This window comes from Musa acuminata, chromosome BXJ3-11, assembly GCF_036884655.1.
Source record: "Musa acuminata AAA Group cultivar baxijiao chromosome BXJ3-11, Cavendish_Baxijiao_AAA, whole genome shotgun sequence".
Lineage (NCBI taxonomy): Eukaryota > Viridiplantae > Streptophyta > Magnoliopsida > Zingiberales > Musaceae > Musa > Musa acuminata.
In genome coordinates this window covers 24,175,236-24,202,375 of record NC_088359.1, presented here as the reverse complement: position 1 = coordinate 24,202,375, position 27,140 = coordinate 24,175,236, and the positions used below count along the sequence as shown (strand labels likewise).

At 36.4% G+C, this 27,140-nt stretch overlaps 2 protein-coding genes across 3 annotated transcripts; one reads left to right on the top strand and one right to left on the bottom strand.

Moving 5' to 3' along the window:
- Positions 1–517: 517 nt before the first annotated feature.
- On the bottom strand, positions 518–17,800 carry LOC135586475 (lecithin-cholesterol acyltransferase-like 4). Of its 2 annotated transcripts, none has more exons than XM_065174520.1 (11): positions 17,312–17,800; positions 15,335–15,426; positions 15,019–15,137; positions 11,459–11,594; positions 11,268–11,319; positions 8,647–8,747; positions 7,009–7,191; positions 6,318–6,475; positions 5,499–5,553; positions 1,533–1,586; positions 518–1,105 (listed from the first exon to the last, which is right to left on the bottom strand). In XM_065174520.1, exons 1-11 carry the CDS (start codon positions 17,544–17,546, stop codon positions 686–688), a joined length of 1,605 nt encoding a protein of 534 aa, XP_065030592.1. In that variant the 5' UTR covers positions 17,547–17,800; the 3' UTR covers positions 518–685. The 2 variants fall into 2 exon arrangements, with proteins under 2 accessions (XP_065030592.1, XP_065030591.1); XM_065174519.1 differs by having other exon boundaries at positions 6,318–6,478; positions 17,312–17,691.
- A 3,466-nt stretch (positions 17,801–21,266) lies between these two features.
- On the top strand, positions 21,267–25,849 carry LOC135652769 (glycine cleavage system H protein 2, mitochondrial-like). Its single transcript, XM_065173997.1, has 4 exons — positions 21,267–21,430; positions 22,261–22,349; positions 22,628–22,798; positions 25,477–25,849. The coding sequence occupies exons 1-4, from the start codon at positions 21,352–21,354 to the stop codon at positions 25,603–25,605; spliced, it is 468 nt and encodes a 155-aa protein (XP_065030069.1). The 5' UTR covers positions 21,267–21,351; the 3' UTR covers positions 25,606–25,849.
- The last annotated feature ends 1,291 nt before the right edge of the window (positions 25,850–27,140 follow it).

The window sequence follows — 27,140 nt, the reverse complement described above, 5'->3', positions numbered from 1 at the left end:
CGAATAGAAAATGATATGTTAAAATTAACCTAAATCTCCTTGATATCAAAATTAATCCTTCAAGATTTTTCACTTCTAAGAATTTTACTTTATTCTACTATCCTCATAGTCTATGAACAATTTGTTTAGAGCTCATCAACAGTCTCCGAGCTTAACGACAGCAACACCTCGCTGTCTGGTACAGCGAGGTGTCTGGAGGACCTGAACTTTCACATCAGAGTAATCATTAGACCCAAACCAAGATTTTGGTAATACATCACGAAGCCATTTCACCTCCTGCAAGTGCATTTTGACCTAATGACACTTATGACTAAGCAAATTGAAAGATAATTTTAGAAAATGAAAGAAATAAAATCTAAATAAGTCTGCAAGAAAGGGATATCACTAAACTCAAAATACGTCCATGCATAAAATTTCAAAACAAATGCCTATTTTAACACTCTAGAACATTTTTCCTTTAGTTATTCTCAAGAAAATTATGGTTTGATTTTGATTAATAGCTGAATAATTACTAATGTAAACATCAAACGGCTTCTACTATGTACATGATTTTATTTTGATCAATAGGCGTATACTTCCTGCACATATATCTGATAGGTAAGGTGCGTCGATACAGTAACTATTTACACTGTACATTGTTTGTTCTAGAATGTTAGAACAAGTTTTATATACATGGCATTTTATATTACAATGCACCCATGGTTACACTGACTGCTCTGACTTCAACATGCTGTCGGCCTTTGCTTTGAGGGTGCACAAGAACAGTAGCCTCGGCCTTCTCCATTGATTGCACATTGTTACCGCAAGACACTGATAATGAGCCCACCATAGGTGGAAGATCAGCTGGTTTATTATCTTCGTCGGCGACGGTTGATATGATCTCCCATTCTTCCTTCAGAGCAGCTACCTGCATGCTTTTCTCTGTATGCCTCTCGATCTCGAATGCTGTGGGCAAAATTACATAATCATTGAGAGCATTGTAGAAAGGATCTGGCTCTCCTGCCTTCAGCCAGTGCTTCAATATTCTGAAAACATGTCGGTCGCATATTATTCCTCGATGATCAGCAGGAACTCCAACTCTTGCTGCTGCATTGAGCCCATCGGCCTGCAAGATAGCAGCACTCATGATCAGATTTTACCAAATAATCATATCTGTATTGTCACATAGTAAGCAAAAATAAGTCTGGTCCCAGTATCTGGTTTCAGCATAGTGCATCAATTTGACATTCTAGCATTTGCTTGATTTTTGCATACAAATAGGAATTCATGTCACAATGGCATTCAAAAGTTCAGTGCTCATATGACACAGAAAAATAAAATTATTATCTATAATAAGTTTATTTATGCAACTACAGTATAAACTGGCCATTTATGCCTGCATAAAATCGTATATCTTCGTCTCCAAAGCTACCTCACAATCATCCTGCCGTTGTTTGTATAATGTTTTATGCTATTTGCTTGTATCATATTTCATGACACAATAAAATAGTCATGCAATTTGTGATGATTATTAAAAATACAACTTGCCATACCTTTGCTGATTCGGCAGGAACTGTTCCATCACCATTAACGCAAATATACTTAGGCTGCAAATGATAAAATGAGACTTATAATGATTTTTCATACTGTTAGTTGCAGTAATATAACAAAAATTGTAAATAAGGTAGCTTAAGGAACAAATAAAACCCATATACTTCAAAAATGTCTAAAAAGATCAACCACATGGACATGATACGAATGAGTTAGAACAGATGCTCAAATAATGTGATGAATGGGTAAGATGTGTTTAAATCAAGGTAGCGGGCAATCCGCTCGATATAACGCCTGATTGCAGCGAGGCTGAGGGAGAAGCGTCAAAGAAGGAAGAAGAAGGAGAGGGCATACGAAGAATGGGGAGAAGAAAAGGGAGAATCGGGAAAACCTCGACGCGAACTTGTTTTCGTGCCCTTTCTCGATCCCAATCCGACGCCGCCCTCCCTCAACGATCCCGATCCAAGAGGTAACGGCAAGGAGAGTCATAAAGAGGAGGATTTGGAGGCGCGGGGATCAAGGGAAGAGGCGCTTCATCGCCTCATTTATGATTCTGTAGCCTTCTTCTTCGCTGCGTTCTTCGTCGAAGGCTGGAGACGTCTGCGGCCTTCACCACGTTCTTCGCCGAAAGCTAGAGACGTCTACGGCCTTCGGCGTCTTTGCCGAATGCTGCAGACGAGGCAACAAGGAGAAGAGGAGGCATCGTCGTTGAGGCTACATACGCCTTTTTTAAATATTTTTATATATTGATTTTTTTTTAATATATTAATTATATATATATTTAGGCGTACCACTCGGTATGCCTTGGCATACCGCTCGATACAACATACCGTACCATACCGAGCAAAGCTCAATACATTGGTACGGTACGAAATTTCAAACCTTGATTTAAACAATAGTGCAAAACTTAGAAGTTATCCATGAAGAAACAACACTGCCAGCTGATTGATTTTTAACAAGAGCAAGAAATTATTTTGAAGTGATGGAGACAAGGTGAATTTGTGAGATTTTGAAGTCAAAATAGCAATACAGAAACCCAAACTACACCAGCAACTATATGAATCTCATGATCAAGATGGGATAGAACTTGTTATCCTTATATATTGGAGTCTGTTTGATTCAAAGAGGAGAAATGTGCTCAGGCAGATGAAAGCAATATAATTGATGCATGCCAAATCAAAGATGTTTCCAGAAAGAAAACATTCATTATATAATTCTTTTGCCAGATAATGAGAGTGCAACTGTAAATCATAACATATGTAAAAGTTAAGCATAAAGTCCATTTACATGATGAGTTACAACAACTGGAACAAATTAAACTTACAATGGCATTGAGTGAGCAAAGCTATAGTATATGTCAACCAGAAGTCCTAAAAGAAAGACATGTGTCAATTGTTCAATGAATTACAATTAACCACCTTTACTATTGGATTGACAGGGAATTACATTTGCAATTCAGCACGGATAAGTATTGGTAAATGGCTATGAATGGACAAATTTGCTGAACACATAATGATGGATGAAGATCAGCATCATGAGGATGAGCACAGCATATTAATTATGTGAAATCCAAGTTAAAAGAGATGAATGTGAAGTAACCAGCAGGGTAGAGAAAGGCAGCATATTCATAGCAGCAGACGATGCTGTTAGAATACAACACAATGTAGAATCGTAGATGACCATCTTTATTACAAGAAATTGACAAGCGCATGACAAACATATTCTACTAAAATGTTTCAAACTTGACAGAGGAATGACAAACATATCAAGGGGAGGAAAGCTGAAATAAAATGGATATGTGAAAGGGGTAAAACCTAATGATCCAATGATTGTTATTCCTAAGAGGTATACATTAACAGTGACCTCAAAATAAGGTTAGTCAGAAAGCATTTTAAGAACTAAAGTGAACCATTGAGTTGTAAAGACATTTACACACGATAATACAGAGTGTCCAAATTTAAGGGAATGAAAGGCACATATAGCTAGCCCAAGATAAGGTTTCACAAAACAGGACCTTAAAGCTAATAAATGTGTCTACAGTATAGGATATTCTATGAAGCTGAAGGACAAGTCTAAATGATTTTAGCCACATATTTATTGGCTGAAGTGAGTATCATAACTGTCATCTATTTTATCGAGCTGCAAGCATTATAGCAGATATTTACATAGGGACTTCTTTCTCTTTTACTTTCTTTTTTGTTTTTGCTTTTTTTATAAACGATTCGACTTGCAGTTGGTGATAATATATGAATCACCACCAAGGACTAGCAAATTCCTCACCCAAGAACTTTCTCATGCACAAGTCATTTGAAACTAAACATACACCTTATATGGGTCTTGATATACTCTCATCCTCTTAAGCCTGGTTTATTTTCAAAAGAAAGTAAAGTCACAAACATCATTATTAGTGCAAGGTCATCTTCAAAATTCTGTTGCTATAACTCATGATGAAACAGAAATTGTAACTTTTAGTTCCTAGATTCTACAAGTAGTTGAGATCTTTACATGAACACATTAATTTTGGACTAAACATGTCACGACTTGGCCCGAGGGAAAACTGACCCATTAATTCGATCAATTTAAACAACTGGCCCAAAAATACTTAAACTCAAATTAGTAGTAGGTTCATTTAGTCCTATACACAATCACACACTTATTCTCCAACTTCCAGTGCAGGACTAGATGGGGATGTCATAACTTTAACATCCTTGTCAAAGCCCAAGGTCCAACTCATAACTTGAAATTATAATTATTACATGGTTCATAAGGTGGCGGGTTCACCTCATGATATGCCACCTCCAGCCCCACCATCAAGAGCTATTTCCTAGTAGGGTAAATCTGATATGATACTATTTGTCATAATCCAACCCAATGAGAAACCAACCCATCACTTGATGAACCTAAACCATGCAAATGCTTAACCTCCAATTAACAACAATAAGCTCATCTAGCCCTATATACAATCACATCCATCCTCCCACTTCCAATGTGGGACTAGATTCGGGTGCCAGGAAACGTATTATCAAAAGATGCCATGCAAGCAAAATCTATTAAACATGGATACTTTGAATTGCTTGCCATATCCATGTTTGCAACAAATATTTGTTAAATACAAAAATTATAGGATACTTTTGGATAGTATCAAATACTTTTTGACATACGTACTTATGTTCTAGTGAAATAGCTAAGTGATACATCAAGGGCACTTCATTCATGGATGTAATATGGGAAAAGCTTAACTGTTCTTGAATGATTATCTTGTGATCAGTCAAAACGATTATATAACAAATTTATGTAATACTAGATTGAAATAATCGAACATCATATATGATTAATGAAATTAAAATAATGCTCTTGATTCATTTACGTTATTATTATCAACGTACTGCATCAATATCCATGCAACTGGATCAGCATGCAGGAGAAGCTTTTCAGTCAGTTAAGTGTTTCAGCCAAACTAGACAAAATGGCTATGTTTTCAGTCAAAACATACAAAAATCTCACTGGTAATGATTTAGTCACTGAATTGATCTAATCCTTCTATGTTGGCTCACTGTGCAACATGGGCAAAATGGTGATGCCCATACCCTCTGTTTGCTCAGTCTTCCTCCATAGTTCACAATATCTGTGCTCAGACTCTCACGTAGACTCCAAGAATCTCATCTCCAAATTCAATTTTCTTTTCTACCAAACTTGCATAAGCTGCTACCAACAATATCTAATTCCACATGTTAATTGCATAGACCCCTGTTGTAATTTCATTAATTTCAAAATACTCTAGTTATTTTGTACAGCATATCTTATTTAAAATTGTGCATCATTGTTGAAATTTTTTTTATCACTTAAAAACATTTGTCCTCAATTTCATGAAGCAAAAAAAATTAGTTACTCTGCACAAACTATTGACAACCTCATGGTTATTGATTTCAGGTTAAATTGTGAATTAACATTCCGTAAGAGAAAATAACCTGTGCAGAAACAAGTTGCTCTGTGTCTGAAATTGGTGATTCCTGATTCCCATAACTGCAAGCAGAGCATAATATCAGTAACTTAAAGATGATGGTTAAGAAAACACACTTCCAGAATTTCCCATAAAAGTAGCTCCTGTGGCAGCAAGCTTATACTATTGTTGTAAGCATGGAGTATATGGTTATTATATACTGCCAATCTGCCATAATATCCAGAAAAAGACTAACTTCAATATTGTTTTACAGAAAATAAACATAGAATATGTATTTTGTTTTTTTCACTGATTTTTATGCATATATAATCAAGATTGAGCATGATTTGTCTTAACACTATTATATATTTACTTAGATGAGTCTCGATTTAGCCTCATTATATATTCACTTAAAATTCAGCTCAATTCTGAAAATAGTTATGGTTATAACCTATGTCAAGCCTTTGTTCCTCAAAATTGCTTCTTACAAAGCTTAATTAGGTACTCAATCAGTCTCAATTGCAAGATGAATATCTGAAACAGGAGAATAATTCCAGGTCTAACAATTTCAAACACAACAAGAGAATAATTCTGGGGCTCTGTTGAGCATGCTAAGACCCTTGGTTTAGGATCTTATGTCTAGTACATGCAACTAGATGGTACATATTTCAATTCCCAAGTTGGACTGTGACAAGTAAAAATTATAATTAGCAAAATCTAAAAACCAATCAATTAGGCTGGCAAAGTTAAGCTGTATATCCAAAATACAAACCCTAAAACTTGAAACAAGAAGTCTAAACAACATGCGAAAAATCAAGGAATGTTAACAGGATATGAGAGAGCATACCAGATGCTATGTGGTGTGTCATTATGAATCCCATATATATTGTAAAATTTTACTGCATCCGGAAGCTTAGCACGAGATAAAATTTCATGAGTTTCATTGGCCCATTTCAGAATTTCTAAATTCAACAGTAAAGGAACCTGCATGCTTCCATAAGCAACCTGCTAAACCCAAGGTCAAAATCAGAATCTATAAGTGAATAAAGAAAGAACCTAATTACTCATATAAATGTCACTGACTTTGTATGGTATCGTAGAATTATTTTCTAGACTAGAAGTTATAAATTTCTTCTTACATCTATAACTTTGTGAAATAAATTTATCTTTCTATAAAATCAGTTAACATCTGTTATTTAATTAAACTAGAAGCTTATTATAAGTTTTCTTGTTTGGTTCAGTTTGTTAACAAAGAGAAGAGAATCTCTACCGAGTTAATTGCAACTTACTCTCTGGCGGTTTCATATTTCACATTCTTTTCAATTTTTTTTCTTCATTAGGTAATGGTAAAAGAAAGAAATTTTATTTAAAGGGCTCAAAGAGAAATCAATTGCGCCCGGTTCTCTTCACCTCTTTCTAATTTTCTCCCACTTGTTGCATTAAAACAGGAGAATCCAATTCTCTCCATCCAATAAAGCTGTGAAGGAATTTAGTTGACAGGTACTGCATCATAATCTGAGCGATCAGTCATGCCTTACCGTATTTTTTGCAAGAGCCTCGTTCATCAAAGTTATAGCTTCTAGAGGCTCATATGACTCCAGCAGAATACTGGATTTTCCAGAACCATCATGCTTCTGTCTCCACATTTGCAAAAGAGGAACATCTTCCCAACAAAAGTTGGGACAGGCCATCAACTCATAAATGGATGGGCATTCAATAAGCTGAAACAGAAGGCACATTAGCTCATAAAATCCAACCTAACTTCTCAAATCTACTTAAAATTAGTTTGTAGTACAGGAGAGTAACATAACATATGATTGCATTCATACAGACTTACACCTAATGATTTATACATTATCTACCTACAATATACTAGAAAGTACAGTGAATAATAAAATCAAGACTAAAAACCAAGAATAACATCCCAACAAAGCTGATCAGATAATATTAAAAGTAAAACTACAGGAGAAGACCATATAGATGATATAGAGTGAAAAGACCATATATATCAATATTTGATAATAATAATAATAATAATTTACAAACAAAAAGCAATTCAACCACTATCAGTAGCAAATGAAAAAATGAACTTTTGCAGCGGGTGCTGTTTCTATGCATTTCAATTTCGCATCTCGAATTATGGTGAAAATTTATATACATATGCACAAATGCTGCATCTCAAGCCAAGAATAGTTGCACAACACTTTTTATTTCTTTCTCCAATAAAATGCTGAGTCCGGCAGAACTGAAGGGTATACAAGAAGGTATTGTCTTGTTATAATCGACAATAAGAATAAGAGAATCATGATCAATGATCTCGGTTAGAATGCTTTTATGATTCTTAATTTTGTAAATTATGAACGTATAAGTTACAAAATTCAATTATTTTCATAAGATGATTTTTAGTCCTACTCTGATGTCACACTGAGTCCTAATTCAGCTACAGTATGGTCTGTAGAGGTTGTATGGACATTATGATTCAAAATATAGGAATCACACACAATTGTTAAAAGATTAAAAGGAATTATAGGTGCCGATATACTTCTTGTCTGGTGAAAACCAGGTACAGTGGCCTTACTGGGCAAAACAGTCCCACAGTAGACTTGACAAAACAAAATCATCCACTGCACATACTGATCAGTTTTCAGCTGCTAAATACCGATCCATAACAACCAGTTCAGATGATATTTTAAACCTTAGTCTCTACCATCAGTTTTTAAACTTTATCCAACTAATATTAATTGACACTGATCCTTGTACAGATTTTTAATCTTATACCATAATGCCAACATAATACAACTCAGTCAAGGCTGCATCGTCCAACACATGCAGCACAATGTTCACTGCTACATTGTAAAACTAAATGACCAGCAAAGAAAGACCAAACTGCCTTTTTTGAATGCACATACTGTTAGGCATTTAATTCTGACTTTTAGGTTCAATTGGCATCCAAATTTGATTTAATTAGCCAAAGGTTTCGTTAAAAATCACGTATTAAAGGAGAAGCTAAATTGTCCTTTAAGCAATAAAAATTCATAATTACAGAGAGAACATACCAGGAGATGTTGCCTCTAATCAACTATTCAAATATAAATGATGATAAACTAATCCAAGGAACAAAGACGAGGCAGAGTTAAATGATTAAAGGAATAAAGAAATGGAGTGGGAAAATATACCAGTTGTTGCATGCTCCATTTGGTGATGAAAAAGTTTCCCTCCCACCCTTCCACGAAGGACATACCATTCAAGAGACCAGTTGTTATATATCCAGGTGCACCTGTCCATACAATAAATGAAGTATACCTAAATATACTCATAAATTTGTGCAACAATGATGTCGATTAAACAAAAGCTGTTAGTGCCTTGATCAATAAGGCATGAGGAACTCCTTAAACCAAGTAACATGATAGTTCTGATGAAATGAAAAATATGCTGGAAAGAGTTGTATTACTAAAGTTTCATTCTTGAAAGAGCATAAGACAGTCCGCTACATTATGTTTACAACTAGATGAAAGCTTCTTTTGAAAGAATCTGATAATCGTGCAAGTTACATGAGCATTGGGTTCTTGTCATGTCAGACATTATAACACTCTGACATCATAACAACCACAGTAAGAATATTCTCTAAATAATTTTGGTTGCATAGTGTAATTTATTTTAACCTAGAACAGTGCCACAGACAGAAGTTCTCATTGAACTCACAACATTTTTTAATCATTTACCCTTTTGTCCATATTATAAGGACTAAATTAGATATTTTATGTCACTGCAACAGAACTCAAAAGCTATCCAGCACTTGAGGTGAAAAAAGATGATCATTTTAGGACTAATGACAAAAGGGCAGCCACCATCATACACAATAAATATAGCTGGTTTCCCAAAGTTTAAATATGATTCACAGTGAACATATCAAGTTTTTGGGATACATCACATCCCTTCGTTTTTTAGGCACCTCCCTTGCTTAAAATCTTGAATATCCCTTTGAGGTAAGGATAATACATGAACACAATCTTTTTCCAACCATAGATGAGATCTTAAAATTGTGTTCCTTGCACAAAGTCTCCTATCTAATCAGATCCACTTTTGTCAATAATCATATTGGATATGATTGGTTTACATCTCAAATAGAACTACAACAGATTATAAACAAACGAAAATTAAGGAATGCACCAATACTCTTAGTGATACTCTGCCACTTACAAGCACTAACTCATCTATTCCATAAGAAAATCATCAGATATCACCAGCATAGGGCAATTATTATAATACAAATAGCCTAAAAACCCAATAACTTGCAGTTCCAAGCCCTAACAACAATCCGTGATGCATACATCCAAGTTATATCCACACAGAGATGCACCGTCATTATGTCTTTCTGACCATTGTGGTATCACAATTTCTTCAACTTAAATCCCTATCATACTAGGAATACTGTAATACATATTGCATAACATATAACCCAAAAATCCTCTTTTCAAATTCCAACGTGTGACATCCAAAAGAACAAACCCTACACATGTTGCTCGTCTCAGGATGCATTAGTCTACACGAAGGGATCCATATGGCAGTTAAGCTACCATTTCTCAAGGTCTAGGTAATTTATCAACCAGAAAACGCTTTGGAGAGGATCTTACCAACGAATCATTCATATGGACAATCATTATTTCCTCATCTCTTGACATAAGACTACTAGAATTTTCTTTGCTTTCTATTTAGTCTGATGTTCAAGTTCACACTATTTCAGTCAAGGCATCTACAGGTTCAGTTTGCCTTGGGACTCGCAAATTCAACAAGAAAAGGTACTAAAATAACTTCTTAACTGAAGGCTAAATGTTAGGACTCTGGTCATTTCCAAGGCAATCCGTTGACAGGAACTTGAAGAAATCAACAATGAGATCCATAACACTGAAGGGAGTCAACGAGAATCAACCAGCATTTGACATCATTTTTCAATAAAGTAGTTGTTAGGTTAAGGATCATGCCTATCAGGTTATACTTGCACTTCTTATAGCTGCTCTGCTGCAAATTCAGACTAAAAACAATGCAGCCACAAAATTTATATTAGAACATAATAGATCAGAATATGGGAAATTCTTCACAGGCCTTATCATGTCCATGCCTCATTTATACAGGCCCAAAACACAAGAAGAATAATGACACAACATGTGGTAATAACTTCCTGAAGGAGGTAAAGGAAAGGGTCCAGCATCTTTGCTAAACTATCTAAAGAGGAAGATGTCCAAGGTTTGCTCTCACCATTTTACTAGGATCTCCTGTATAGGATGGGTCATTGCATGCGACATAATTATCTAAGCATCCAACAAGAAGAAAGCACCAAGTATTATTTACTTTCAAATCCTATGCTACTAAAAACTCAAGATATGAGCAGTAGAGATAATCATTCAAGTAATAAAATACAAAAATATAGTGCTTGGCCATGACAGAATACTCAAATTGTCTTGCAAGTTTGAAGTCTTTTCTGAACTACACTTTTCCTTTATACAGGAAACATGAACAAGGAGCAATTAGAAAAGATATCTTCTCACGTATTAACGATAAAGCAAATCTAACTAGAAAAGGTTAAATAGTTGGTCAAATAGATACTTCAAGAAGAAAAACAGTCATCATTCTCAATAACTACTAGTTCCTTTATCGCAGATAACCTCAAATGGTACACTTCAACTTCCACATATAGTCTAGTTTCTAATGTAAGCACTAAGACCACAGAGTTCAGAATTCATCTATGTTTTCCCAGTCAAAGTAAAGCAGAATTTACAAATATGCTAAGGAATTGTACCTTGAAATGGTGCAGCAATTGCAATCCAGCTCTTCACATATTTCTCAAAAATCTAAGAAATGTCACATAATTGTAATTTGTAAATAATAGAATCTCTAAATAATTGCCACAAAGAGTAAAGGGGAAAAAGCTTATTTGCACAATAGAAGAATTACAAGGACAGTTGGCTTAATAGCAAAGAGTATTCTTACATCACTGTGAAGGCACATGAAACACTTCACAAGCAGCCCTCCCATTGAGTGGGTTATAATATTCATCTTCTTTCCACCGGATGACACATATACCGATTCTAGCTTTGCAGATAAGCTATCTAGAGTTTCTTGAAGCCTGAAAGAAAAGTATGTGAAAATGTTAATAGCTATAATCCCCATAGTAGAATCAAGTAAATCAAATTTCCAAGATAAAATGGCAATTATTAGATCAGATTTTTTTTCCTTGGAAAGCTATCATGCTGGTGAAGTGATTTATTTTCATTGTTTCCAGTGCATGCCATAACTAAAGTTAGTTGGGTTTCCTCATATTTGGTATTGGGTAAACACTTTCTTTTTGTGAAACAGCCCATAGAGCCCAGAAATATGAGCAGTACTTATGTAATCACAATTCTTTTTTGCCTCCTGGTAGATATGACACGGATGGAGTTATTATACATGGCATTTCCAACCTTTCAAATTTATGATTAGGATGCTCCAAGACTATTAAATTTCTTATCAATAACCATAAGTATACTGCAGCCTGGTCGAACTTAAGAAACAAAAGAGTCTCTACTAAAATGTTCTTTGCAACCAGGACTATGATTTGAAAGTCAGGATCCTGACTTATATGACACACTGTTCAATTAGTGGGTACCTGTGCTGATGAAGAAAACATATCCTCATTATCTTGATCAAGTTCCAAGAAGCAAGAAAGGAAGAATACGTAAGCAAGAATGAAAAAGAATAAAGCAAGTGATAGTGGAGCAGAACCATGAGAACATGCCAAAAAGAACAGTAAAGGTTGCAAACTAAAGATAAGAGGAAGCAAGATAAATAGGCATCTGTATAATGATGGTACAAAAGGAAAAATTTTGAAACCAAGAGGAAAAAATGACCAATATCGGGCAATAACTAAGAGAAGGTGTTGCACAGAAAAATTGAAGAATGGAGGGTTTGGCAAGTCAAATAGTACATGATGCTTTGTCTTCTTTGGACAGCTGACATAAAGATCAGAAAGAAAGGAGTTGAATCTGAACATAATCTGGAGTGTGCCAGAATTGCCTCTAGGATGACCCCTCCGAACAAAACCACCTTCAACATTCAACTTACATCAGGAGGAACCTAAATTTAGCCAAGGCAAGGAAAAAGTGGAACATAACTAGGAATCATGGAAAGGGCTATACTTAAGAGGGAGGGAAGATGTCTGCTAATGGAAATGAGGTTTCAAGCAACTTTCATCGACAAGAGATGTCCCCGTCGATGAAGACCTAGATAAAGTATAGCAAGATCAGTGGATGACCTTTCACACAAGGGAGGTAGGGATGATTAAGCTATAAAACAAAAGCATAATTCTCCTCATTCACTAGGTCCCTAGCAAATTGTGTCCCATACTGAGGATGCCCAAAAGTGACATGAACTTTCTTCATGCACTTATGACAAGAAAAGGCACCAAGACCCAAGCATTTACAGTAAACATTATATGAGGGTTGTATGCAGCAAAAGATGAAGTTTATCATAATCTCAAAGGATATGACTAAAACAAGAATTGATCCTATTAAGCCTCTTTGAGACCTTATTCCATTATTTATCACATCGACATGACATAAGGATGAGGGATTTCGTCATTATTTAATAATGATACTGTTATTCAAATCCCATCTCTATGTTCGGATTGATGGAAGAGCTATTTTGCATCCCTATTCCCTCGTCACAGAACAAAATGCATATTACATACTACTAGCAAAGACCAAGAAATATAATCTCGAGCACTTACAAAACAATTTACTCAATCATAGTAATATTCACAAAAAAATATTTCAGGTAAGCAGCTGCTATCATGGTTTAGTATAGCCATTGTATTACATTCATAGAAGATGCTACAGCAACATGATGGGTGAATAATTTTCTAAATTGCTTGTGGTGGATTATATGGTAGACAAAATAAACAAGGTTTTAAGAAACAGCCAATGCAAAGTCTCGGTCAGCTTATGGATGGTACAATACCTGGACACGATACAGTATCCTTCAGTTGCTGATGGTAAAAAAAAAAATGAAGCAATGATATATGTCAGTCAAACTGGTAGATTGTTAGTGGGGCATTCCAGTCTTCATGGATCATATTTGACCCCATGCATATAACTGCTATTTCAATTACAATATAGTTCTAGCCCCATTTTATTCACTGAAATGATTTGGAACAACTTGATGACTTTGGGTCTTGGATTTCCCCTAATTCAATACTATTGCTTGAGAAATTAAAGAAAATAGATATAGCAGTCCTATAACATAATGTGAATATAATGTGATTGTCCACATCTGTATCACCATTTAATGTCATCTATTATCATTGATGTTTCGCATAAGATTCAATCTTTTTTTTTTCCTCATGTGATGTGTGAAATAGTGGTGTGATGGGATAATTAAACTATTAACTTTGTTTGACCTAAATTACTAGCCAAAATACTTTATCTGAAGTTGACAGTACTACACCCATCAGACACTTATAAGCTAATCTTATTATTGTCTACTTCCGATGTGGGATTAATCAAGGTGTTACAAACTATCCAACTTAAGGATTTAGCGTCCTCGTCAAAGCCTGGTACAACCCAGATCAAACCCTAGCATAGTGCATGAGTTATAGCCCAATGGTGGCTCCACACCATGACTTGTCCATGCCCCTCGCCACGCCCAACACTAGGTTAGCTTTAATACCAATTGTCACGATCCGACCTGATAGGATAAATAGTCTATTAACTTCGTTTGGCCCAAACCACTGGCCAAGATGCTTAGGCTGAAATTGACAGTAGTACACCCATCAGACGCTTATAAGCTCATTTTTGTCTTACCCACTTTCGATGTAAGACTAATCAAGGTGTTGCATGGGTTTTTTAAATTTTATTATAAAAAGAAGCTCTTCGTCAAAGACTACAAATATTGATCGATCACTATTTAATGTCTTAGTCATTATGCTATCCACATAAACTCACTATTGTTATCTATTTCATTTTACTGGTGTCATAAACAAATACATTCAATAACTAAGAAAATCTATTGCGAGTGAATACAGGAAAAACTACAGAGTTTCCATGTCTTATATTGCTGCATAATGAATATCATAGAAGTAAAGATTATACAACATGCAAACAACACCTAAACCATGTAGTAACCTAGTGTAAATTCCCATTTAACTTTCCATGTGGACATGCATGCATACATACATGCATATGCTAATGTATATGCATACATATATAAGTTTGTAACTATGTGCTTCTATATTTACAAATATACTTTTGTATACTTTACATAGGTATATATATACAAATATGCATGTAGGTGCAGAAGCATATACTTACGTATGTATATGAATAGATATATGAAATCAAGTCTGATATATAGAACTCAGCAAATACATTTTCACGAGAATGTTCCAAGAGAACTTCAGAATATAAATGGAAAAACACACTTAAGACAAGTTGTTTGTAAAGCAATTTCTGAGTCACTTGTGAATGGAAAAGCATATTTGAGAAGGGTTTTTTAAAAGCAACTTCTGCGTGGCTGACCTATTACTCTGTCGAAAATCATATCCAAACCCAAAAAGGGTTGTGCCCTCTTGGTAACCCCACGTTATCATCTGCTCTATCATGTCGTGATAATAGCAAACCCCATCCCGTCCCACAATCTACAATACATAAAAAATTTAAATTGATTACACAACCAGAACAACATACATACATATATATATAAATATATATATATAGGGAGATAAAATACTGATTTCACAGCAGACAAGGAGGAGAAAGGAAGCTGATGTCACATTCTCAGCTTATAGCTTATGAAATAAAAGCTGCAAGTCTTAAAGAAGAGACACTCAAATACCATGTCTGGGTCCAAACAATCAATTGCATATAGTCCATATCTATCTTCAGGAACCATAATTCTTGATTTTTCATCAAGTGAAATTGTCTTCCCTGCACATTGGAAATCAATTACATATTGCTTAGTTCACCAGTAAAAAAATGTGCTTGTAATAACTAGAAATGATTGTGTTTATGTTGCAAGTTTTAACCATTGTAATGCCTAAAACGATATTGATTCAGCTCCACAAAGGACACCAGAATAAGATTCAAGCTGCATATAGCCAGAGAATTACTTGGTCCACCCTAACAAAGTCTATCATAACTGGATCATACCATGCCAAGCAAGATAATGTATGTGCATGGATGAACACCTGCAGATAGACAAAATTTGTACAAAATCTGTACAACTACATTATAGATGGCTTCTGTATCAGAAAAATATGGTAAAGCACAACTAATAGGAAGAGAACATGGCATTTTTCCTCCAGTTGCACCTGTAAAGAGTAGTAGCCCACAAACTGGGTGGACCGTACGATCTGAAACTTACCAGCTTGCTTCAAAAGTGGCATGCAGATTGCCTCCTACTATCAGATTCAGACTGAGGCTCACCATCCAATTTGGATCAAAAACTGTAAGCCAGTTTTAATTATTAAAGAGAACAGGTACCTGATGGTGAGCCTACCAACTAGAACCCATGTCTTTTAAAAAATATATTTATTTCAACTTTTGATAGCTTTTTTTTTCTTGTTTCCTCCCTCCCTCCTCCCTATCACCCTTCCTTTCTTTGATATGCTCTCCCCTCCAAACTTGACCACTTGCTAGTATCATGCTCAGCATGGACTGGTGATGCTAAAAATGTTAAGTTCCAATACATGTAGAACATCACACTGTCTTCCCAAACTGGCTTAGTCATGCCGCATGAAGTACCAAGATAACTAAAGAAATTTAAAAAGGTAGTTGTTACCCGGAAAAGAAAAGAAACTAAACAAGCAACATCATTGTGCATATTCTTTTTAACTTTTTATTGTTTTTGACAGTGCCTTGATGAGGTAACAATGTCACTTTCTAAAATATTGGATGAATAAAAATGGATATGCCATCATATTATTTGCATTAAAATATTGGATAACTAAAAACAAATGATCAACATAATTTTCCAGCATTTAGAAACTTTAGAACTTTCTTATTTCAAATTACTGCATTCAAAAACAGAAAAATTCCCAATGATTCTAGCATCATGACCAAGGCCTATATTTCTGGACTTCAATTCAAGCAAATAAAACATAGAAAACATCTGCAAATTTTACTTTCCATCATCACTCTTAGTCCTTGACTCCTTGATACTCAACTTATTCACATTGTTTTAAGCAAACTTGGTTCTCATGGTTCCTCGAAGAACTAGTCATCAATTTACTAAAATTAGCATGAGAAATAATTAAAGAAATACCAAACAACTACCAGGTCTTTTAACATGTAGGAGAACATTTTCAAACTAACCAGATAGCAAACTCACAATAAAGAGATTTTCTGTGAGTAAAAGATTCAGAATTGAACCACATGAAGTAAGAGAAAGAAAATTTCCCCCTTCATATCATAGGTGTCCAAGAAAATAATAATAATTCTAGAAATGCATTCCAAGCAGCCTGAACAAATCACTTATTCAAAATCAATTTAGCAGTTTTTAGTGAGAGTATAGCAACAGGTCTTATGTCCTCCGCAACATACAAGTTAGCAAAACTATGAAAACAACTAGCTTATCCTTCTTTTTATTTGGATAATTGGAGATTGGTAAAGCCAAGTACATAAATTAATTTTACCAAAACGAAACTACTAATGTATTTATTCTTCGTCAAAGTAATGTTCTCTATACATTTTAGGGTTTGTCAATCATGTCTTGAATTATCAAACTTAAAGAAAACAAGAACAAAGACCTCAAGGACCATAAGATTACCACAGTTGCGATCTTAATCGAGAGATGGGGAGAGCAAAACTTTACCAGTGGCGGGATCAAACTGCGACCAGACCTTCGCCCGGAACTCATGATCGGCACCAAGAATCCGCACCCACACCCGTTCCTCCTTACCATTATCATCAACGGCGTTCAGTATCGACCCGGCGATCCCGGGAACCAGCAGCACGGGATCAAGATTAGGGTCCACGAGCGGCTGCTGCTTCTTGACCAACCTCAAGCACAACTCAATCGACCGTATCAGGTCCTCCAGCACCGCCATCCGCGGAGAGACCAGACGAACCAGATCAACCTGAAAGGAGGGCGAGAACCCAAGAGGAAATCAATCGATCTGGAAGAGCTAATCCAGAACGGGGGATCGATCTGGTAGCGCTAACAAGAGGTCGGAGTCGATTTCCCAAAAATCCGGGCTGTGAAATGGGGGTGATGTTAGGGTTTCGTGAAAGGGTAGAGATGGGGGAGACGGGGAGGAAGGACTGCAATAAAGGCTTCGTTCTCCCTCCCGGTGAGAGGGCGAAGAAGAAAGGGGTCGCGTGATTATCAATTTATCGACTTATCGATTTGATCTGAGCCGTTGGATCGGTGGCCGTCGGTTAGTCCTCGTTGATTAAGATCGTTATACGGTCCCCTAAACAACGGTCCTAATCCGAGAGGTGCGGGAACCTTCAGTATCTTCACCGAAAAGGGCGGTAGGCTGGGGAAACGATAAACGGGGGGGGGGGGACAGATGGGTGATAGGGAGGTGACCGTAGACAACTTTGGTCACGCCAACGATTGGTTTAGGATACGTCGGGAGATACCAAGAGAGGGACGTACGGTGAAATAATCGTACGGAATGAATATAGTGTATAAATAAGAATGAATAGATGTTAGGAATGAATGGTTTTTTGCCCAATATTTATGTAAGGATGCTTAATTATAGAGATGTTTGAGAGTTAAATTAAGCTGATTACCAATTATATCTAAATAATTAATTAAAATTCAACCGTATATCCATTAAATTTTTTTATAAAAAAATGACGAATTCCCTTAAAATATGTTGTTGTTCGATTTACCATAATTTGATGAATAAAATAATGTCATCATCTAATCATAATTAAATTGTGATAGTATTTAGTATTTCTGTCATTATCAATTATCCATTTAGGTTTAGCATTTACCTACCATTTTATATGTATTTATTTAATTAAAGCTTAAAGATGTTATTGAATACGGAACTCTTCACCATTGGATAAGTCATATAGAATCCTTGTTTTTCAGGGAAAAAAATTGTTTAAGAATTTTAGAATAATTTTCTTGTAGATTACCTAAACATTGCCGATTCTATGAGGATTACTAAGATTTTAGATATTATTTGCATGACAGATTCTGGGGTTAGTGATATTCAAAGTAACACTAATTAAGTCTTTAACCTCTCTAATTCAGTCTAAGATTTTTGAACTATAAATAATGGTTTGCTATGTGTCACTTTCCCTTTACCAATCAACTCCAAAGGACAACGATCAAAGAAAACAAAACGAAGTTGGGAAACAGTTGAATGTCCAAATAAACTTACCTAATGAGTATTGACCAAAGCAATATCAATCTTACCTTAACCCTAGTAAGTCCTTTTCTATTATTATTCCAAATATAAGGTTCACCACTAAACTCTAAATCAAGCACTCTAGTAGAATTAACAAAGTTTCTAATATAAGTAATTAAAGAATTCGATTATCCACTATAGGGCTTCATATCATATTATATTGGACTTTCAAATTTGTTCATTCACTCCGGCAATGATAATAATATTCTTATCACTCATATATGTTGTATACCACTAAATTCAAATACAATCAAAAAGTTTTTTTTAGACTTATTTTTTTTAACAGATGTAAGCATAAGAACATCTTTGGTCTTAAATCGGAATAAATATAACATATATAAATAACTATCATTATCAGTTTCATAACGATTGCATGGCCTATCAAAGCTTAGTAACATATTAAATTTATTATACACTTCAGCATCCTATGGGCGTATCATTCTCATTCAGAAATAAAAGTTTCGATCACCTTAAGATGGTCACAGATAATCCATTGTCTACATACAAGCTCTTACAATAAGTACTAAATTCTTCGAGTTAGCAATTCTTCTCATCTCTATGAGTTTTGTATAACTATTTCAGTCACCAAACAATCCATCCCTACTTGCATGGTCTCATCCTTTACCAAGCGTCTTGTTTACCTTGTGCACCATCAATTTTAGTTACTAATGTCAAGCCGTAGATCGAACTCAGCCATCCTAATTTTTGCATACTATGCATTATACCCAACTCACTTGTGGTGCCTCTCGTGTGAATGGTTGGTCATTCTCTAAATGTCAATATTGGATGTCTACTCCTCTAAGTGACTCCTTTCCATATATTTTTACTCTCGTTCTCTCAAACTATTATACATGTTGTATGCTCTTGACGTAGCCTCGCTATGTTCCTTATATTTGTATGCTAAGTATTTTTAAATATGCTTGTCCTACTCTGAAACCATCTATAATGGACTAAGTTGATTTCGTCTAAGTCACATGGCATCCTTGTGTGTCTATTTATAAAGGATTAATCTCTCCAAAACCTCTCATGATATCTTAAAGACATATAAAAAAAAGATGGGTTAGAAGAAACATTTAACTTAGAATCTTACGAGTAGATATTTCAATAAACACTTAATAGGCTATGTAAATTACAATCATAGATTTCACAACATGAAACAAATGGTCTAAGATAGTCTATCGCGATCAAAAATCTCAATAAGTACTCATATGATATTGCTATAGAACAAAACAATAAACCAACCCTAGATACTACCCTAAAGGCTCATCTAACTATGCGTCATTTAGATAGCTCTTAGGTATTGTGTTGACTGACACTTTGCATTACTCTACAAAACTAGAAAACTTTCAAAATAACTACCTAATATGGTTTGTTTTTGGATAATTTTACTTTCGTATGATGATTCTATACAACTTACATTTACATGATTATAAAACCATGAAGCCTACTATAAGCCTATTTACTCATGTTCCACTCATATTACTTTTGACATTAATGCTCAATCATTTCGATACATATTAGAGAATCATTCACAAGAACACATATGACATAAAATGATTGATTAGGTATAATCTTGATATATTTACCTATTGTATCTTTCTTATATCATAATCTTCAATCATGAGATTCAAAAGTAATCATCTTAATAATTAAGCTCCCCCTTAACTTGTATAAATGTACAAAACTATTCATCAAGTAACACATGACTTTTTACATCATAATTTTTCGCTTACACATGGCATATATGTGAATTCTTTACTATTAGCATCCCTACCAGAGATATAATATAAATATTTTATAATTCGATGAATATTTTTGTTTTAATTTGCGTTGATGCAGCAAATGACACATTATATTTTTTTAAATCAAGTCGGTGTCTATGTGTCAATATTTTTATGAGCACAAAAACATGTTTAATTGAGTTATCTATCATAACATGTTGTTATGTTTGTGATTTGTCGTTTTGCGCATCCATTGGTTTTATTTTTATCCTCCCTTTTCCAAATTAATCACGTGCAAAGCACATGAATGAAGCTAAGGTACATAACACGTGTCATCGGAAGGGCCGTTAATGTGACCCAAGTGCGTCCATCACTCACAAAACCTAACTCAACTCAACTCGGGTTTGGTGAGACAGCTCATGTCGTCCTTGTCAAAACAAAACCGCATGGGAAGACAAGCGAGTCATGACGATATTAAGTTTGGTTGGATAAAGCTAAATCTGATGCCCCCCAATTCGGTTCATGGATGCCATTGAGATGACGGTCCACATCAGCGCGTGACTATAGGATACGGGTCAAAATGAGCATTCGTTAAAAAGGATCATATCAGATTTAAATGGCCTTTAATGATTAGTTAACTTTCATTTTGATTTCAACACGTCATTGTTCCACATGTTAAGCTCCAAGTGGTCCGGTTAGGTCGGGAGCAAAGCGAGTACGAATAAGGAGACAGAGAGGGAGTGAGAGAGGTGCTGGGTTTGAACATGGCGTACAGGGTGCTGTGGGCTTCGAGAGTCGCCTCCTACCTGAGGATCTCTGTCTTCCACAGAGGCTTCTCCACTGGTAAGTCTGTAATCTTCATGCACTTTACTGAATTTTGGGATTTTTCGGGTTTGTGGGTGGAAAGATCTTCTGTGCGGATGGTGAATATGCGTGGTCCCGTTTCTATCTGTTGTTTTCTATGCGAATGGTCGGATTTCTCTTGACGGTTTTTGTTCGATGCTTCTCGTTGTTTTTGTTGATGATTGGATCATCGCGTACCTGCAAAACTGAGATATATTCCGGTGACGTTAGGGTTGTGGTTATATTCGATGATAGTTTCATGATGTTTTCGTTTGTTCTATATTCTTCGTTGCCACTCGATTTGAGCGTTTTTATTTTGTCGGTGTTGGCTGATATATATCCCAGGGGTGATGGTGATGTGATGGATGATTTGGCCTCTTGTGCGTTGGTTAATTGTTCTTGCCATTTCCCGCAGTGCGGGTTGTGAAAAGGATGAGCAGAAGGGATTAGGACAACTGGCTTATGGTGGCAGTGCAGTTGCCACGGTTGTTTTCGATGTTGGAGTTCGTAGATCGAGAAGCATCAAGTTGATCTGAATCTAAGAGTCCTAGTAAATTGGACTGATGGACCAATGCAAAGATTATTAGAACCCTTACTCTGCCCCTTACTTCATCATGGTTTCCTAGTATAACATTTGCTGACGCTTCAGATCCTATCTCCCTCGCTAGGACGTAAAGCAATTCATATTGCATAACTTCATAGTGCAGAGGCATGGAATGCTGAGTTAAAGATATCTAGATTTTGAAGTTTCATCAGTATCTTTTGGTATTACTAATGAATATCCCCGGAAGTATAGCAAGCTAATCGTAACTTGATCATTTTCTGTACAGTTATTAAGGATTTGAAATATTCCGACACTCATGAGTGGATTAAAGTTGATGGATCTTCTGCAACGATAGGAATAACTGACCATGCTCAGGTGATTTTTTTGTTTGTTTTTAAAATAGTTTCATTTTCTGGTATCTGGTGATTAATTGTCTTAACAACATGGCAGCTCCTGGCCGAGATATAACTATCTAGCTTTTCAACTCGACATTTTGATTAGGAGCGCAATACTGTGATGGTGTCCTTTTCATTTCAACAGATTAAAAAAAAATTCCTGTAGACATGGTTATTTTGATGTTTTTCAGTTTTATGTATGTGTATACAATTTCTACGTTTGACTTTTACCGAGTTCTTTATGGTTTTTCCTTCCAGGATCACTTAGGCGACGTTGTGTATGTTGAATTGCCAGAAGTCGGCACAACTGTAGCACAGGGAAAGGGTTTTGGTGCAGTTGAGAGTGTCAAGGCAACCAGTGATGTCAATTCTCCTGTCTCTGGAGAGGTGGTTGAAGTTAATTCTGAGCTAACAGGTTCTCCTGGTTTGGTGAGTTTTCAAATTACTTGTTTTCTACCACTATTTTATTTAAGAAATAGAGTTTCTCCCAGTTGTCACATTATTTTTTTAGCCATTTACAGAAAATGCAAGCATCAAAAACACTAGCCTTGCTGTTAGGTTTTCAAGACTGTTTCTTGTTTTAGCTTATATGCATGGTTCTCTTAGTAATAAATGAAGAATAGTCATTCAAAGTAATCACCATTGCTGAACAGTCTTAGCAGATTTAGGTATCGGAAGCTGCTAAATGCTGTCATTATTAAAATAGCTTAGGTTGGTTAAATATCTACAGACTTGTATCAAATTGTGCCATTATCAACAATGGCAGAGAGTGTCGATCTATGCTTGGCTATGGATGAGGCAGATGACTTGATGCTTGGTAGAAAATGACGACTTAATCTCAAGACGCAAATCGTCTTGGATATGTAACTGGTAGAAAATGTTTGGTGTTGTTTTCCTTGTACAGGAAGCAATTTGCTGCTCATTTTGATCTTCTTAATTATAGATTTGGCACTTATTTTTATTAAACTTAGATTTCAATTTTCATAATTTGATGCCTCTTTGCACGAGTAACAAATAACTTCCCAATTCTCTGATATGTGATGGGTTCAAAACAATACTCTCTTTCTATGCATATATATATACACACACATCCTTCTTGCCTCTATTTAGATTCAATCTAGGAAATCTTGTGCAAATAATATTTTTCAGAGGTAATAAATGTGTAAATTAGTCTATGCAATAGCTCTGGTGATCATAAGAATATGGACTGGTTTATGGTCCGTTAACAAATGTTCCATCGTTTGCAAATCCAAAGGGTAGGGCGAGCTTGGAGTGATTAATATTTGTGTACTTCAATCTTTTCATCTTTGAAAATAATGGTGGAAAGCAATCATGGTCACACAGTCAAGCATGAGGGGTCTAGTCTGCTCACCTCGGCAAGGAGAACCTTCTCCCCCATCTGAGGCAATATATTTATCAAAGCAGCCTTGGGGCTTATCTCTATCTTTGTTGTGGGTGATGGTCATCCTATCCTGCTTTTGAAGGATATTTGGTTGCATCCTTTCCTCCCGAGCATGCCTTCTCCAGCCTTGTCACTCTCATTCGCACACCCTTATCTCTGTGAGTACAACACACCAGTGTGACAGTTCAGGCCTAGGAAATTACTCTAACCTTGTTATTTGTCCTATTTGACAGGTCTCTAGCTCTTTGTTCTTTTATCTATCATACACCAAAAAGAGCATACTAATTTATACTCCTCCAATGGCTCCATCTCTTGGGGATGGACCTCTTCCAAACTTTTTTCTGTTTCTATATGTTTTTCAACAACAATGGCACTATTTCTAGATTTCAGAAGATGATTTGAGTGGCTCCCTGCATCATGAAGGCCAAAGTGTTTCATGTGGTTGGTCCTAAAAAACAGAGTAGATTATAAAGTGGTTCTCTTGAGGAAGGGATGGATTCATGATGACTTGTGCCAATCTGCCCATCAGCGGCAGAGTCCACAGGCCATCTATCTATTCTTCCTTGCAATATTTACTTGGGTACCCAATTTTTAGAGCTGGAATCTAGTAACTGAAGTAAGAAATCCTTTTGACCCATTTAGGTCAGTATTGCGGCACTGAGTCTAAATACTTAAAACATTTCCACATGGCATTCCAAGGAAGAGGAAGGAATGCTTCGATAATATATCAGCACTTTGAAATAAAAGAAAAAAAAGGGAGATAAGGTGAAGTTGGATGTCTTGGATCCAATGTGTCGTGTTAAAAGAAAGGCCCAAGGCTTTTTTGTAGATAGTCATTTTTCTCATCTCTGCAGGAAGAATATAACCCACCTAGTTGTACGTTAACATTTATCACATTTGATTATTTAAAGATGATGGTGATATAGCAAAATGGATGGAAAAAGAATGTGTATACCAAGTGTGGGCTCCTTGAAATTTCTTCATGAAACATAAGGTCAGGAGAGACTGATTTGCTTTGGTGATTGCTAATTTAGATACAAAGTAACTAAACTATTCAGATTTAAAAGGGTATTAAATCAGGGCGCAAGTCTCATCGCAAGTTCAATTCTGTGTCAAAGCTCGCCGAACTTGTTGGTATTTCATGAAATGATATCGCTACTTGATGGGCACTGCTAACAATGTGTTTCATCTCATCAAGAAATAGTTATCAGTTTTTAATTTGTCGGTCCACCAACTTCAGCTCTAGATGTGTGTTTATTTGCTTTCACTTTGACATCTGCTGTTATAGAGCAGCTTTTGGTTGCATTCTCCCAAACTCATCTATTTTGCATGTCATCCTGTAAGTGCAACATATATTGTCTTTGATATTCCAATCCCTGAGGTGAACATGCAGATGATTGGAGTATATGACTAAATCAAAATGATTTCCTACCATCTTTTCTTGTGAATTGCACAATTCTGATGTCATACCATCGAAGACACGTCTTGCCATTTGTTTGCTTGCAATATTCTAAAAGTTAGAATTTTGGTTATTGTTTACTTGTTGCTGTCCCCCTACATATCCAAAAGCATGTGTATATGTTTGTTAATATTCGTGTCTTGAAATTGACAATGTCCGTATACTTGTCTGCGCTAAAGCTGTTTCTCCTTTGAGGGTTCGATAAAACCAGTGAGATGGTCATTTGTCTTTGGTAACTTGACTCAGGTTAATGCGAGCCCATACGAGAATGGCTGGATTGTAAAGGTTAACATGGGTGACACTGGCGAGTTGAATTCGCTGATGGACTCGGAGCAATACTCCAAGTTCTGCGAGGAAGAAGATGCTAAGCATTGAGGATTTTTGGATTACAAATGGTTCCAAGTTTCTGAAGCCTTGGTTGCGCATGCAGGTTCTTGCAACACTCCACCCGTGCAATAATCACTCGTGGTTCCGTCTTTTTTGCCTTTTGTGTAGGGACAATATTTTCAGTGCTTCACTTCAGTTTTCCATCCATCTTTCCTTTACAGCAGCAGACTATGGTTTACTGCTGGACTGTTCATTTTGGTGCTCAACATTTATAAATGTCTCTTAAAGACCACCCTCGGTGCCTTGAACTTTGACTATGTGGAGTCTTCCTTATGACATGAGTTAGTGTACCACGATGGACTTGTGAGCTTAGTGGCTAAGAGGTAGAATTGGAATGACCAGTCTCTAGGTACGCTAAATTATCATATTGCTGTTGCTTATGGACTATGCTTTTTATCTACTTGAGATCTTCTGACTCGCACAAAGTGTAATTGTCAATGCTACCCTGGCATATTATTACGAGTAAATTTAACCTTTCTTGCAGCTGCCCAGTCATTTTTGTGGGCGGGAAATCGATTTTGTTATTATTCTTATAACATGTGAATTTGATGGACGCTATGCATCCCTTCGAGTATCTTTTAGGGGCGTCCTTCATGGGTTCAAAAGCGTTTCTGGATCCGACCCGATAACATTTCCAACGATGAGAACACGAGTGAGAACTTGAGACTGGGAGTTGGTGAAGGATGACATGGTGTGCGCAGGAGTCGGCACTTGGCATTGGGATCGGCGTGAACGAGGTGCATACATACGTGTGGACAGCAGAGGCTGCTACGTAGTGCCCTGCATGTCTCGCCACCCCGATGCATGCATTCCGACAACGTGAGCTGGCTTCGACTGTTCACATGTTCGTGCGTGTATATACTCCCCGCGCCATCAGCGTCGTTAGCTGCTTAAGTTGGGAGTTGGAAGCAAGATGGAGGTGAAGGCAACAGCATGTGCTCTCCTCATGTTTCTGCTTTTCTCTGCCTCTCGTAAGTAGTGCTGTCTGGATAGTGATGTGCATGTTCAAATCTTTTATGATGAATGTTTCAGCTTCATCCATTATGATCTGGTCCTGATTAGCTATGAAGATGACGATGGTAATAACGTACATCTGGAAATGAAAACTGGTCGCAGAGCTGATGATGCCGGGAGTGGAAGCAAGAGTGTGCAGGTACGCGAGCCGCTCCTTCCGGGGGCTATGCTTCTCCGACACCAACTGCGCCCATGTCTGCCAGACCGAGGGCTTCAACGGTGGGCATTGCCACGGTCTCCGGCGCCGGTGCATGTGCCTGAGGAGAGGCTGCTGAAGCGGGCCCTGTCATAAGATGAAGAGTTACTCTTGTTCTGCATGCATAGTAATCGAGATTAGGCCAAAATAAACTGTGTTCTTGGCAGCACGTGTCTGTAGTTTAGGTCGAGTCAAATACAATCCCTGTTAAGGAAAGGACACCATTACTCGCATGAGATCATTGATTTCGGGCCAGATTAGTATGAATGACGACCCGGCAACGCACTGCTTGTCGAACGAGGTTGGTGGGAAA

What these genes read in the sequence shown, in the direction of transcription:
- LOC135586475 (XM_065174519.1), bottom strand. Translation starts at nt 17,546, where the DNA reads ATGGCGGTGCTGGAGGACCTGATACGGTCGATTGAGTTGTGCTTGAGG. An exon ending in GCAGTTTGATCCCGCCACTG is followed by an intron (nt 15,427 to 17,311) that starts GTAAAGTTTTGC and finishes TCCAATGTGCAG; the next exon opens with GGAAGACAATTTCACTTGAT. An exon ending in TTCCTGCCGAATCAGCAAAG is followed by an intron (nt 1,106 to 1,532) that starts GTATGGCAAGTT and finishes GCTATCTTGCAG; the next exon opens with GCCGATGGGCTCAATGCAGC.
- LOC135652769 (XM_065173997.1), top strand. Translation starts at nt 21,352, where the DNA reads ATGGCGTACAGGGTGCTGTGGGCTTCGAGAGTCGCCTCCTACCTGAGG. An exon ending in CCACAGAGGCTTCTCCACTG is followed by an intron (nt 21,431 to 22,260) that starts GTAAGTCTGTAA and finishes TTTTCTGTACAG; the next exon opens with TTATTAAGGATTTGAAATAT. An exon ending in TAACAGGTTCTCCTGGTTTG is followed by an intron (nt 22,799 to 25,476) that starts GTGAGTTTTCAA and finishes AACTTGACTCAG; the next exon opens with GTTAATGCGAGCCCATACGA.